The following is a 14850-nucleotide window of genomic DNA, read 5'->3' on the forward strand; positions in this document are numbered from 1 at the left end:
ATCACTGTGATGTAATGCATGCGACTGTAAACTGGTTCTGGTCTGCATTTGGGGTCACTGCATCAACAAATAAAGTCTGGTGCAGTAGAGTGAAATGCTTTCATTTGAAACTATCTGCACATCAAGAAAAGAGCAACTCCCCCAAACATTTCTTGTTCTCCAGTAAGTACATTGCTTTAAGACACTTCAGTAAACATATCTTTTCAATTTCTGGTCACAATTCATAGCACATAAATAATACCAAAGAATTCATCACTATCTTCGTAAGGTATCTGTACCTTCCCCTGATGTGATTTGATTAAGTAACAACATAGAGTTGCTAATATCAGTAAGAAATAGCATGGTACCATTTTTTAACTCATTAACAATAGGATACATTAAAGTAGTATCTGATCTGTTAGCACATACATGGAGAGTTAATGATAGGAAAGCACAAACTGGGAAGCTGCACTGAGCTGTGTAACACTTTGGCTTAACCTTAGAGCAACAACCAACCCTTCCATTTCCCATCCCTCCCCGCCCCCTTTTGCCTTGACAACTGTTTGAGAGCATAAGTAATCACCTTAGACAAGCTAACTGAATTTCTTACTGATTGCAGTCTAACAGTAGCAAGTTAAAGAGGGAAGGCAAACGTGCATAGCTCACATTACAGAATGTTACCGAGCACATATACATCCTAGATGAGAAGCTGCTGCAGCCAGGAAAATTCATCTTTAAAGAAGCGTTTCAATGAAAACAACCATTCTCTGAAGAAAACTGCTTGCCAGAAAACTTACATCCCATGTTATGACCAGTTCAGACCTGCTGCCGCCTCCCCCACTGACTTCAGCTGGGGGAATTTCAGGAACTGTGAAAAAGAAACGTACAGCTGTCTATGCCGTGCCAATAGATGAGATGATATCACAAGTTAACCTCATTCTCTGGAGCTAACCCTCTAGTTTTCCTGTTTCTTTTGCCAATTGAGACAAGTGCTTTAGAACCTGCATGGGGTGGACAGGTTCTTTTTGAGCATTTGCAGAACCCTGTATGGTCTGCTTTGAATGTTTATGAGCATCTAAAAATCAGTGGCATGCTTCCAGTTTTCAGCAGGGCTAACTTACTTATCCCAAGTAACATCTGGGATTTCAATCAAGTCTTTCTGAGCAGAAAACTGTCAAAACTCATCTCTTCCCCGTTCATTAACATCTTCAGACTGTGCAGCACTGACTGAACAGAGTTTGCCATGCTAAAAACAGCTGAAATGTATTTGGATATGTGGACATAAATGTGTCCCAAAGCTAAGCACAAATACTAACAAACTAGTTACAGACTTTAACTTTTGATGACAATTCCAAGTTTAATTGAAATGAGCCAAAAACATGATTTTTTTTTTTTAAATATATTCAAGATGCTGAATTAAAGACAAATAGAAGAACCCACTAACCTGCCTCTTCAGTTCTTACTTTTTCTGAGGGTAAACTAGGTTCTCCACCTCCTATTTTGTTACTGGCAACTACACGAAATTCATATTCCACCCAAGGATTTAAATCCACCACTGTGGTTGTGAATGTATTTCCATCAATCACATCTGGAACTATTAATAAAAAAAAAAAATTAATTAAGAAGCTAGTGTATCCTGGCCAAGCCTATTTCACCAGAGCCTGTGACAAGAAATGTGTATTACCTGTGGTAACTCGCTGCCAGCCGACTGAAAAAGGTGTTCTTGCTTGTACAGTGTAAGCAGTCACTGGGCTGTGATTGTCTGTGCCTTCTTGCCAGGAGATCTGAGCTGTAGTATCAGTTACTTCATCCACCCTCACGTGTTCAGGGGGCCCAGGTGAGCCTAGGAAAAGATTGAAAAATAGGTGGTGGTCAGTAAAACCAGTACCCTGGAAATCACTAATACTGCAATAAGGATTCCCATTCTATTAAGAGAAGAAGATAACGTTTAGATTAGGATAAATATTTATTAACATTAATTATACTTGCATCTGATAATGTAATTCTGAAATAGGAACCCTGAACTATTACACAGATTACAGGTTTAGTTCACCAACCTCTGTTCAGCATGATTCCTCTTTCCATTCCACATTATCTTTTACATTGGTCCTTGATGTTCTCTTTTAATCTACTAATGTGTCTTTGTAGTCTGCCTACTTGTTATCTACAGCTGTTTTAGTCTATGAAGCACTGTAGCAATTCTTCCAGAACATCTGATCAGCACCACGAGCAACAATTCCATCAGGCAAATGTTCTGTTGCATTCTGGAAAAATCCTGATTCTGGGCAGCCTAGCAAAAATGCTGTTTCTGTCTTATCTGCACCAGCAAACAGGTGATATAACTAACAGTACAAAGGCAGTTATAAAATACCTGGTATATTTTGAAATACATTGAATAAATCTTAATTGCATCACGTTGATTTCTGGATTACTGCTTTTATTTTGCTATAAATGTAATCATAAACAATGAAAGCTATAGTTCATGCTTAGGTCCGCAAGCAATCTTGCTCAGGAAAAAAAAAAAAGGAAATAAAGAAATAACCCTGCATTTTATAATTTGAATTCCTGTGTGTCTCCAGGACAAAGCCCTTCAAACACTTTGGCAGCAGACGCCCATTTCCCAGGAAGGATGCTGGACCATGAAGTCACCTTTTAGCAGACACAACAACAACATCACAGCTGTCAGTACTGAACTCCACTCATCAGTGGCTTGAAGGACTGTCATAAGAAAAGATATTACGCCATGATTTATTGTATTCTTCAGTTTTTACTTTTTTTCCTGTGAAGAAGCAAGTTTCATCCAAAACCGAGCCTAACTTCAATGCAGAATCACGTAATTCAAGTCATAGGTGAACAGCTTTTGTAATCTGCACCATAAACTGTTTCTGCAATCTACAGCACACAACGGTAAGAAAACACAATTCATGGAAACTGAAGCTGAAATTTACCTCGTACTATAAGGTCAGCTGCAGATGCCACACTGTCTACTTCTGTCTTCACCATACAAACATATTTTCCACTGTGTTTCAGCTGGATGTTTCTAATCATCAAATCTCCTGATGCACTCTGTCAAAACACAAAGTTGTTAAATGAATTAGCATATTATTTAATATTCAGCTCACGTTTTGGAAGTGGAGAAATTATCACTCCGAATATATAAAGTTTAAGATAAACTAGATAAATAAACTTCATATTAAAGTTGTCCCAAAATTAAAGAGGCAGTGCAGCAGGCACAGACATTCAAAGAGTTAAAACAGGTAAGCAACAAAGCTGAACCTGGTCTGTTCTGAAGGGTTAAGGATAGAATTCAGATAGGTACAGTATGAGTCCCTGGGTCAGTGTGCTGCTGAGGGCTCCTCACTGAGCACCTCGTATCCCTGGCAGTTTGTCTGGGATTTCCTTCTGCCAAGTTCCTTTGCACTGTGAGCAGACTTGGATTTAAGCATTATACCTCTGCAGCTCTTTGGCCGACTGCCCTGATTTTAAGGTCCTACTTCTTTCTTTTTCATTATGCATTCAAACGTTGGTAATTTCTTTTCCTTTGTCCTCTCTCACGTTACAGCGTGTGGTTGATCAGAATCAAAGAAAGCATGCAAAAAGCTTGGGTGAGTGATAGCTGTAACTCTGCACTCTTACAGACTAGGCATTATTAGTTTTCTACATTACTGAAATAGAGCACTCAATCCTAAACTTCTGGTAGCCAGTTTGCTTCAAAACCTCCCCATGTGCCAGCTGAATGACTGCCTCAGCCCTGTTCACATCAAAGCTTCCAGGTGAAAAATCTGTCAGATTTCCATTTTTTTCCCCTCTTTCTAATTTTCTGGAGCAGCGGTTTCAGTTGAGGACAGAACCGTACGTCCTTTGCAGGTATTCACAGCGCTCCAACCACGACTGATTCTTGGGAACTCAGTGATTTGGGAGAAAGGGAAGACATGATTGCTGTGATCTCCAAAAAACAGAAGTTAACAATCTTCCCAACCCTCTGCCTTTAGCAGTTAATTATTTTTTATGCTCACACAAATTGTTTCCGCTTGGATCCTTAGATTTCAAGAAGGATTTGTTTTCATGAAGACTGCCGTCATCTCAGATAAATCTCTAACTATATGCAAATCAGCTGTGCCCTTTTGTCACAAGTATTTCTTTTTGAGCTTGAGTTTCATTCACTCATGTCAACACCTGCAATTAATGGGTAGGATGAGCATTAGGAAGTCTCACGTAGAAGCTGAAAAAAACTTTGCCTGCTTCCCTTCCAAGTGTGATAATATAAATAAAATGCCAGGTCTTCTTTAAAAACAAGGATGTAAGCATTTAGAGGACAATCCAGCACTGGTTGCCTCCAGTACCCTAAAAGTTAACATGAAGGCAATCTAAAATCCATCTAACTTGATTGGAAGTGGATATTCAGGAAACGACCAGCAACAACGGATGCACACAAAGCAAATCATGTTCTACATGAACTAATTGTAGCAAACTGGATTTAAATAAACCATCTAAGCAGAGGGACCATCAAATAGAATAATTTTACTGAAACATAAAGCTCTGAAATATTAACACCAAATTTAAACTACTTGTGGGTGCTTTGCAGGAGCATCCTGAAGTACTGAGGGGAAGATGTGCAGCAGCAAAAAGCTCCAACACAGAAGACACTCAGCTCCCATGGCTCTGCTGACCATCAGCAGTGCCCACATTCTTGCCTAGCCAGATTAAATCACTGTCAGTGTGGACAAGTCCAGGTGACAGTAAGGCCACTTTCCTTTCTCAATGCTACACAGAATAGCAATAAGCAGAAGTGCACACACAGTATAAACATCTTGCTGGAATAGCTTTTGCTTTTCCAGACTGCATGATGATTTCAGCCATTGCTGGCCTGTATGAATATGCAGGTGATACCAAAAGCAATTTAAAGGGAATCTGTTTTGAACTCTGAAATCTGCTTGGTTTGCCTATAAATCATTTATCTGACAAAAAAGTACAGTACAACAGTGATACATCCTATATTTTTCTAACCATCTGGAAGACCAGGATATGGTGCCATAACATTCTCACTAACCACTACATGTCAGGGATCTCAAGCATGCATGGCAGGGACTGCCAAAACATCATTACACAAATCTCCATCCACTAAAAAATCATTTCCTTTTGCCATGTTTATCAACAAAGCTGGAGTTATGCACAGATAGTTCTATTGAACAAATATGCACTGGAAGGCTTCTTACTGGGATTAAATTATTCCATCAACCTTAGTGGGATCTAGACAAGCCCACATAATAGTTCTCTGTATCTCCTATGGAGTTTTTCCATCAAGGAGGTTCAATCCCCTTTTCCAATCAAGTAAGACTTTAGAAAATGTCAGCTAAACCTCAGTATTCCATAACTACCCCTGGTTCTATGCCATACAACAAACTCCCAGGTAAGATGTTCTAGAGTCAGAAGTCTGAGTTACTGGATACTCTGAAATTTCTTTCACAACTGGTTGGGAAGTTTCCATGAAATCCTATTTTTTTTAAGCTCTTTGTTTTGTTTCGTTTTGCTTTGTTGTTTTTGTTTTGGTTGGTTTTTTTTTTCATGTGGGGAAAAGAGAAGTATGGCCTCCCTCTGTCACAGAATCACAGAATGGCCAGGGTTGGAAGGGACCTCCAGGACCTCCCCTGTAACCAGGGGAGACATAAAGAGAGAAGTGAGGGAAACACCAGGGGTACAAGAGCAGGAAAAATAAGATAGATTTTTGTTTTGTTTTGTTTGCTTTTAGGCTGGAGCTCTCAAAGTCTGAAACAAGTTCCTCAATCTGTCATTGCTATGTTTCATTTCCAAGGAAAATCATGTAGGGCCAGATGCAGAGACAGAGGTAGGCACTTAGAAAACTTCAGGTCTAAAATATGAGATGTCTGCATACCAGATCATGTGCTGCAGGGTAGCTCAATGAATGACTTCTCTGCAGCAAAGACCACCGCATTCCATACCCCCAAAAGAGAAGAAAAAACCTTCACAGTGTTGGAAAGAGTAAGAGAGCCTGTCTGTGCTGCATACATCTGTAAGAGAAGTGTTCACAACTTACCCCTCCAACCTTCTCAAAATGAGAGGCATCTTTTTTGAAGTCGGTGAGCGTCCCATTGAAATACCACGTGAAGCTGATGTCCAGTATAGGATCGTGCTGAACCTGGCAAGGCAAGATGACGCTTTCTCCAACAGTGACATCCATGTTTGAAGGTGCCAAAGTGATCCTTGTTGGCTCTGAGAGCAGAAAAATCAGTTACTGGATTTCTGTAGTATTACGACTTGTCTGCCACTAATGTTCTGCCATGTTCTACAAATCTGATTAATGACAGTCACTTCAAATTATACAGCTGGACTATAAATGCTACTGACTGACCTCCCTTGTTGGAGCACTGTACTGTTGCACATTTACCAGTGGGAGTTTGTTGAAACTGAAAAAGCTTTTTACCTACTGTGTACAGACCAATACACCTCACCAAGCTAAATGCACTGCAACCCACAGCAATGAAATTACCACTCAGAAGCACATGTGGTTCTCGGCAATAACCCATATGATTTGGAGCAGTATGCTGTTAAAAGGTGGGAGTGGAAGAAGGAGACAACAAAACCTGGAAACCAGAGGAAATCTATATAGGGTAGGCCGTGTTGGGTATCTGGGTTTGTATATCAGATAAAACATAAATAGTGCCATTAAGAAAAGCAGCTTACAATTCCTGAATCACATGAACAGAACAAATATCATATACCGTAAATACTGGAAAAATTAAATTTCCTTCTATAAATCCTCTGTACATAATTCTGTTATTTGTGCATAAAAGGGCATGAATCATTTAGAAACAGACTGAAAATCTGTAGCAGTTTCTTCACTGAACAGAATAATTCCGTTTGGATCTATGAGATGTATGGGATATGCAATGCAGTAGGATATTAGATAATTCTGCACTTGGAAAATCTTTTAGTTATTCCCATCTTTAAAAAAGAACATCATGAGAAAAGACAGTCTTCAATTAGACTTCACAAAGCACTCCTCCCCAGTCAGCATCTTAGACTGCAGCTAGCAATGGGCATCTTAGTGGAAGGGGCAAAGAACTCTTTTAACAGCAATTATGTACACAATTAGCTTTTGAAAGACTTTATACTTTACTGCCTGTGGGGTCCCTGAGCACTCCTGCAGCTGGAGCTTCTTCCACATTTTTTTCCATGAGCAAACAAGTGTATAGTTCCTTAGGGCTAGAGAGACTTTTGGACTGGAATGTATAATGACCTCTAATATTTTTGGTTGGCATGAATTTCATACACTGTTTTTTAACAAATTAAATAAAAAGAAGTGCAACAAACGTGCATTGTTTACTATTCAGGTAACTAAGAGAGAGCATGGAGGAAAGTGTTCAGAACATCCTCATCTGAGCTACCAGGACCATGAAATCTCTGTGCCAAAAGGGAGAAAATCCCTCAGTCTCCTTCCTCTCAACTAACCAGAGATCAATCCTTTTATTTTTATACATTCTTCAATATGTATTTTGTCACACCTTTGCTTTTCAACACATTTGGTGTTTGTTCAAAGCGCAAATTCAGAATTCATCTAACTGCAGGCTTCTGTTGCAGTTTGCAGTTCAATGTCAACCTGAGCCTCTTTCCAGCCCACCTACCTGTAACTACTAAGTTTGTCGTCCCACTGGCTGTTCCAAACTGGTTTGTTGCCACACAAGTGTAGCTTCCAGCATCAACTTTGGTCACATTGGTTATTCTTAGTCCTCCATCCTTTAATAATATGATTCTAAAAAAATTACAGAGATATTTTGAAAGTTACAGCATTGTTTTGTTGACAAAATGAATACTCATTTTGTTACAGTGGTATATCAAACTGCATCAATTTGCAACATGGCATTTGAAAGTTTTGATGGTATACTGACTATATGCATGGAAAAAAACAGGAACACTAAAAAAAAAAGTTAAGCAAAGGAGACTCAAAGGAGACTCACATTACTGATAGATATGCAAGAAATCCAACATCCCAATAGTAGAGCTGAGATCCTAGACAACAGCAGGACCTAAAGGCAAGGATAATTTTAATTCCCTGTTTCTGGTCCTCTCATTTGTCATATCCTTATGTGCAGAACCTTCAACCAGCTCTTCCCTGAGATAACCTGGAGCTGCACACAGACCTGTACAACTGCACACAACTGTTCAGAATAACTGGGGAAAAAAAGGTAAGCAACAATTTCCTGATATATCAGTCCATTTCAAAGGCATCAAATGAATCACAGTGATGCTACACTGCCAATCCCCTCGGCAGCTTAGCTAGCAGGCTGTTTGGAAATGCCCCAGACACCTCACAACCAGCTAAAGAGAATCTACAGAACAGCAAACAACTTTAATACTGGAGGCAAACCTCTAACCACATTAGTTGGCGAGTCATACGCAGTTGTCAAAGCACACATCATCTGAGAAGGCAGCAATGTCCTGGAACTTAATACTGCTATCTTCCCTTTTCCAGAAGAGTCACGAGGGTTTTGTCTTCTCGCTTGCACGTACTCCAGCATTAACCTGCTTCTTTATTCAGTACAAAATTAAATACACATCCCTGCCGTTCCTTTTATGTTTAATATACACGAGGGAAATTAGTATCAATAACTTGTCCCAACTGAGATTCGGTTCTCTATAAGAAGCAGATTAAGTCTTCAGTATTAGTGGGAATTGGGAGCACTTCCTTCTCAAAACTTGCCCCAGGCTCGGGGTAAGCAGGATGCTCAACTGAACACACAAGTTCTTTGTTCTGCCATTCACACACTGTACCTAACAGCTCCACATGAGAAGTGCTGGGGGTGAAGCTGCACATGCTGTGAAGCTGACCAAGGACAAGGAGAGCTTCCAGCTGCAGTGCTGGGCAGCTGGAACTGCAGGCAGGCACAGCTGGGGCACACCTTACGTGGCCGAAAGCAAGTTGGCCCTTAAAGGACACAATGCTTCAGTGAACTGCACTGTCATTAACCATTTATGCTGACTTATGTTATAAATAATACAACATGATGAGGGCATTATTTCTTTAAGCAATGCACTGAACCCATTTTTCAGAGAATAATGATGGTGGTGAATAAGGACAGCTTAAACCAACTCTCAGACTGATGGCTTCGGTGATTTTGTCCTCTACCTTTGGCTTCCCTGATCCTCTGAAACCATCTTCACCAACCACAGAGCGCAGCAGTGGGATTTCACTGTGCCTCTGTAGTTCTGCTGCTTTCCCTTAATAGCAGGTTCACCTCATCACCAGGCCACATGGAGACTGCATTTCCAATGTCTGAAAGCAGAGCAGTCTGGATTCCTTCCACTGCTTCACTGACAGTACAAAGCTCTTTGCAATGAAAAGCACTACAAAATTAAGCTCAGCTTTTAATTGTTTCTCTTAATTATTTTGATTTTTTTGTGTGTGTTTTCTTTAAAAATGTGCTCTGACACTCAATATTGTGGTACCTGGGATATGCTTCTTTTGGGCAAAATCAATCATGAATTATGACTTCAAGCAAGCTATGAAGTTTTCAGACTTCCCACCTATTGGTTTATCCTACAATGGCATGCGTTGCATCACCTATTTTGAAGCAGTTCTCAGCAGAAAAGCTGCAAAAACAAACAAAAACCCAACAGCAATGACAAACTCTTAGATCAAATAAACTATAAATAGGACTGGGTATGGAATAGAAAATGTCTATTGTTTAATTAAAATGAAAGGAAAACACATTTTTACAGTGCTCTGAGCTATCTCAAAGCCTAGCTCATCTAAACCAATGAAGCAAGAGGTTTATTAAAACCAAAACATAGTTTAGAATCAAGTCTTTTTTCCAGAATGAAGAACAACCGCCACCCAACAAATCAATTCTTGAAGAAAACTGACTGTCAAAATCTTTATGGCAAATTAGAAAGAGCAACTCTTTACTTTTTCAATTACAGAGCAGTAAATACAGCTCAGCTTATGTAAATGCAACACCTAGCAATAGCTCTACCACTTTCTGCTGAAAAACTAGACAAACTGACGTGTGTTTAGTACACCTAAAGTTATGAGATATTCACACTCCATGGAAAAACAAACTATGGCAGCCTGCTGCCAGGAAGAGATCCAGATTTCTAACACAGACCAGTGATACACCTCTGAGAGTTCTCTGTATCTGCAGGAGTTCTCCCAATACATTTTGCTGAAGACCAGAAATTTTTAATTTCATTTTCCATGACCTGCAAACTTCTGATGAACCAACAGCAGAAACTGTAAGCCCCATAAAATAATGGGCTGAATAATGCTTTGGCACACGTGCATTAGCACAACTGGAGACTGACTCAAGGACCTATCTGCTCCTCAGATCAAAATGTGGTTGACAAAAATGAAATCATTCTTTCTTGAGAAAAACTGTAGGAAATGAATCCTTCAGAAGAGTCTCTTCTCCAGTAGTCAAAAGGATGGCATAAAGAAATACCTAGAAAAGCCAAATGTCCTAACTCATACCCAGGTAGTCATGCGCTTTGATTGCTGTCAAAAGAATGGGAGTAGATTTCAGGGTTTCTGATTTGAGAGACAAAACTAGCAGAGTATTCCTATCCCACCTAAATTAGGAACATGGATTTAGCAATAAAGACCTTTCCAGCCAACTGAAGTTACAGCCTCCATTAATTCCGCCCAGTACCCCAGGTGTGTTTTACTCATCAGGTCGTAACCAGCCATGCAGAAAGCCAGCTATGAAATGAGAACATATACTTCTAATACTGACATGTTATTTTACTACAGTTGCAGACTATACCATATTTCCAGTACTTTTAGACACTGAGAATAACATCACTGGGGATTAGAAGGCAAGTGATGCTCCAGGAAGCCAATCTGAAATCTGTTGACTTTCCTGTATGTTGCCTAAGAACATCCCAGCTGTTCTGCATTTGCTGTCCTCACTCCTGCTTGCTCAGACAACTGTGACTGCACTACACAGAGGCTTACATATATTACCCTTACTTGTTAAAACTGTGTTAAATGGAAATGTTGGTGCAGTACAACCACCCACCAATGAAGGCCAGCAGACGCCTCAGGATCCAGGATTCCAGCTCTTCCAATGCAAGGCTGCCACTTGAAGTTTTGTGCCATTAATGAAATCGTTAATGAATGTAAATTTGTTCATCTTCCATGGCAATGCTTTGCTACTAAAATAACAGACAGTTAAACTAAATCACTGCCTTTTTATATTTGTCAGATTATTCAGCAGAAAAGCCAAATATTTTAGACCCTTAGTGATCTGATAATAAATATAAACATATTACTTTCTAGTTCATAACTCCTCAGTACAAAGGATCAGCAGAAAGTGGGTCAAACCAGCTTTTTATATATCAAGCAAATTCCAACTAAATTAAATCAGATTACTTAACGAGAAAGCCAGCCAAAATCAGCTCCTATTGAAGCACTGGTAAGTAAATGCATTACTTTCCAGATCACAGCGTTTCAAACTGTAACATGAAATGAAGTACAAATGCTTAATTTGAAACCCATAACTGAACCTTGTACAGACTATGCAATATTTTATCAGGAATAGCACCTCATCTTCTCTTTCCCCCTGAACTTGACATCACTTCATCACAGTGAAAGATTCTAAAACTGGAAGGTGTTTTTTTGGGGGGGGAGACTTGCACTGGGATGTTTGCCAGCGAAGGTGAAGTCTGCAATATCTTTTCATCTTGTTCTGCTCTTAGTATATTTACAAACATGCAGGAATACAGGTGGATGAGCTTACAGATGAAACACTGCTTGGCACCAACTCAAAATCTTAATCTTTCTCCAGCCATATATTAGAGCAATAATATAAAAACATTCAATGAAATCTTCTAAATGGGTACCTAGGACCATATTTGGGACACCTACTGTTTCTGATGGAGATAAACTAGCACTGAGTGTATTTAACCTTGATTAAAATGTCTCATACTCTTTTTTGAAATACACATTAAGAAATAAAAGCTCATCCATCTGGAGGTGGGGACTTTCAACAGAGAAGATGGAAGGTTTCCCCTCCTGGAGATGCTGTGATCTCTGCTGTCAGGAGAAGCTGCTCCAGAATAATTTTGAATAAAAACAACCAGGATGCAGCTTAACAACTGCAGACATTTTTAAAAGGCCATACAACAAGAAATGACTGGAAAGAACAGCTTAAGTAAACACAAGCTGCTTCTAGCCCAGTGATAACACAATCATAATATGGGGTAAAAACAGACCTGTGCCAGTTAACCACGGATTTCCACAATCAATGTCTGATCTGGAAGCACTGAAGACGTTCTTGCTCATTCCTGACTATCACACTCAGCACATCCACGATAATTTGTTCCAAAGTTCCAAAACTGCATTTTGGAGGGGCCTGCTCCATGTTTTAGCACCCAGTTCATTTCATTCCCATTTTATGCCTTCACTTTTGCATACTCTACACTGAACCACGTGCCTTAATTCTGTGTTCCACTGTTCTTCACTGTCTTGTTCTCTCTTTTCAAGATATACTTAATAATAATAATAATAAATAAATGGAATATTTTGCAAAACTAACAAGAAACAAGACTGTATTCTTTAACAGAGCAATTTCTCAGTCCAAAGGCTCTCGAATCCATTTGACTTATACATTCTCCCCTCTACAAGATGTATGAGATTCAGCTCATTTAATTAAAATTTACTGAGTCATTATCCAAATCTCCTACATACTGAAAATGCAGCACCATTTAAAAATAAATTAGAAATACAAGCAACGTTGCCATCAAAATGAAAATCTTCCAGGCTTTACAGAAGTAATGTGATCAGTAACCCCAGTGAAACATAAATTCACACAGAACAAAACACTAGCAGTATTCTGAAGTAGCACTTGGCTGTACTGCAGCAGAGCACTGATGCAGTGTGCCTGGGGCTGTGGGGATGGGACTGTGCTGGCACACCCCCCAGAGGGGACAGGCTCCAACACCTGCATGGATGCACACAAAAACCAAAACATCCCACTGCCTGATGTTCAACAACCTGTTCTACACTTTGCTGAACAAACAAGTCCATTACACCACAGGCAAACCTACCAAACCAACAGCACCACGGTTCTGACTATTCACAGACAAATACACTGGGAAAACTGTACATGCACTTATCCCCATGGGCCACAAGAGCTGTGCCCCCACAAGAACCACCTTCTGCAGAAGAAGCAAACAGCTCACCACACTTTCCTGAGGACTGCAATGACCCTGCTGGCTCTTCACAGGCAAACTCCAACCGACTCCATGTATTTCTCACAGAGCGCTCTATGAGAGAGACCGAACCACACTGCAGGTCTGAGAATCAAACACATTCAGGTCTGAGGATCAAACACATCAAGCTCGTTCTGCCTCTCCTGTAAGTAAAGCACATGCACCTCCATGTCCAGCATTATCCCTTCGGGGAAGTCAAAAGGCATCCTCTGCCCCAGCCCCCACAGACTGCTCCATCAGAAACTTAGTTAATGGCTTAAAAATGTACAGCTAATTGGAAACTGAATGGGAAGAACTGTAGAACTGTGAGAAATCTGTGAATTGCAATTATTCATAGCAGACAGTAATGAACTATAGTGCTTTCTGCAAAGAATCACATTTCTCCTTTGCTCTGAAGGAAAGTGGACTCCATTTAGATTAATTCAGGAGCACTGTCTTGTTATTACGTTTCCTCTGTAAGCCATTTATATGTGCTGTCAGTAATACAGAGGGGCCGTATACACTTTGGGCTGTATTTTGGAAATATCTGCACTTTGCAGCACTAAATGGCGGAATTTGTGTTCCAAGAGATTCAAGCAGGCAGATGTATATTTGAATTTGTGTTTCAATAGATGTAAGCAGGCAGCATTTCGTCCGCTCAAAACAGTCAGGAACTGAACATCACTTTCTTCCACTGGTACAGGCACCACATCTGAAATCAAAGCAATTCAAAGCAGCCACAAAGATGGTGTCTATCCAGAAAGCTCCCAGAGTCCAACTCCTGGCCAGAACTCTTTGGACATATGTGGAGCCCTGCACGGTCTGTGTATATCTGACAGCTCTGAATATCCTTCTAATCAACACAGGTTATCTGCTGCTGACAGGCAGCTCCAACACAGCAGGAACAGGAAGGCTACCTTCCTCTGCATTCTTTGAGGAATGATGCAAGGGCAAAAGTGAGGAATGGAAAGAATGGAGAAGCTACATGGAAAGAATCCTGTGCTGTGTATTTATTTGCACACTTACAAACGTTAGAAAAACAACCACCAAGTATTGTCAAAAAGAGAGGGGCTTCACATAGTGTCAGCAAACACTGTGGCCATGCGTCACAGACTTCCTTATGAATGTGATATGATGTCATTACAAGACAACGGGATGTCTCACGAAGAAAGAAAATCCAACAAGGGACTTATTTTGAATGAGACTCTGCTTACTTTCAGGCACACAGCCAGCTAGCGAGTCTGCGCTACTGTTCAAGCTCTGTAATGACAGAAGCCTAATTTCCTGCCAAAACACCAACAACTGAACACATGAAGACTATTTATTGGGTGCCCTTCGAAGAAAGAGCTGTGGCTGCACAGACCAAGAAGACACAAGCGTTCAAACTTACTGGGTACAAGGAGACCCCTCAATCCACGCAATGGAGCCTCCAAAATTACTGATCTGATAACATCTTTCCAAATCAGAAACAGAAATTTTACACAGTGTTCTACAGAAACAGAATTGATTCTGGTAACAGCACCACAATTTTAGAAGTCACTTTCTGTTTTGTCCCATACATACCACTGATAACACATACTCAGGAGATACAGCACCCACCTGGGCACAGTGATGCAGGTTCCCTACCCTCAGCATTAAGTTAATTCACAATACTTGTACCATGAG

At 40.2% G+C, this 14850-nt stretch overlaps 2 protein-coding genes across 3 annotated transcripts in view; both read right to left on the bottom strand.

Moving 5' to 3' along the window:
* Nucleotides 1-14850, bottom strand: part of SHQ1 (SHQ1, H/ACA ribonucleoprotein assembly factor) — a 1172872-nt gene that overhangs the window by 436924 nt on the left and 721098 nt on the right. The gene's annotated exons all lie outside the window — the stretch shown is intronic.
* LOC128078621 (contactin-3-like) overlaps nucleotides 1-14850 on the bottom strand; it is a 122864-nt gene that overhangs the window by 6374 nt on the left and 101640 nt on the right. For both annotated transcript variants that reach the window (XM_052679011.1, XM_052679012.1), the window contains exons 10-15: nucleotides 7623-7750; nucleotides 6035-6210; nucleotides 2928-3045; nucleotides 1664-1822; nucleotides 1424-1573; nucleotides 777-847 (exon numbers count right to left, since the gene is read on the bottom strand). In XM_052679011.1, coding sequence (XP_052534971.1) covers nucleotides 777-847; nucleotides 1424-1573; nucleotides 1664-1822; nucleotides 2928-3045; nucleotides 6035-6210; nucleotides 7623-7750 — 802 coding nt within the window. The remainder of the gene's footprint in view (nucleotides 1-776; nucleotides 848-1423; nucleotides 1574-1663; nucleotides 1823-2927; nucleotides 3046-6034; nucleotides 6211-7622; nucleotides 7751-14850) is intronic.

The sequence above is a fragment of the Tympanuchus pallidicinctus genome, unplaced genomic scaffold (genome assembly GCF_026119805.1).
Source record: "Tympanuchus pallidicinctus isolate F22 unplaced genomic scaffold, pur_lepc_1.0 scaffold17, whole genome shotgun sequence".
NCBI lineage: Eukaryota > Metazoa > Chordata > Aves > Galliformes > Phasianidae > Tympanuchus > Tympanuchus pallidicinctus.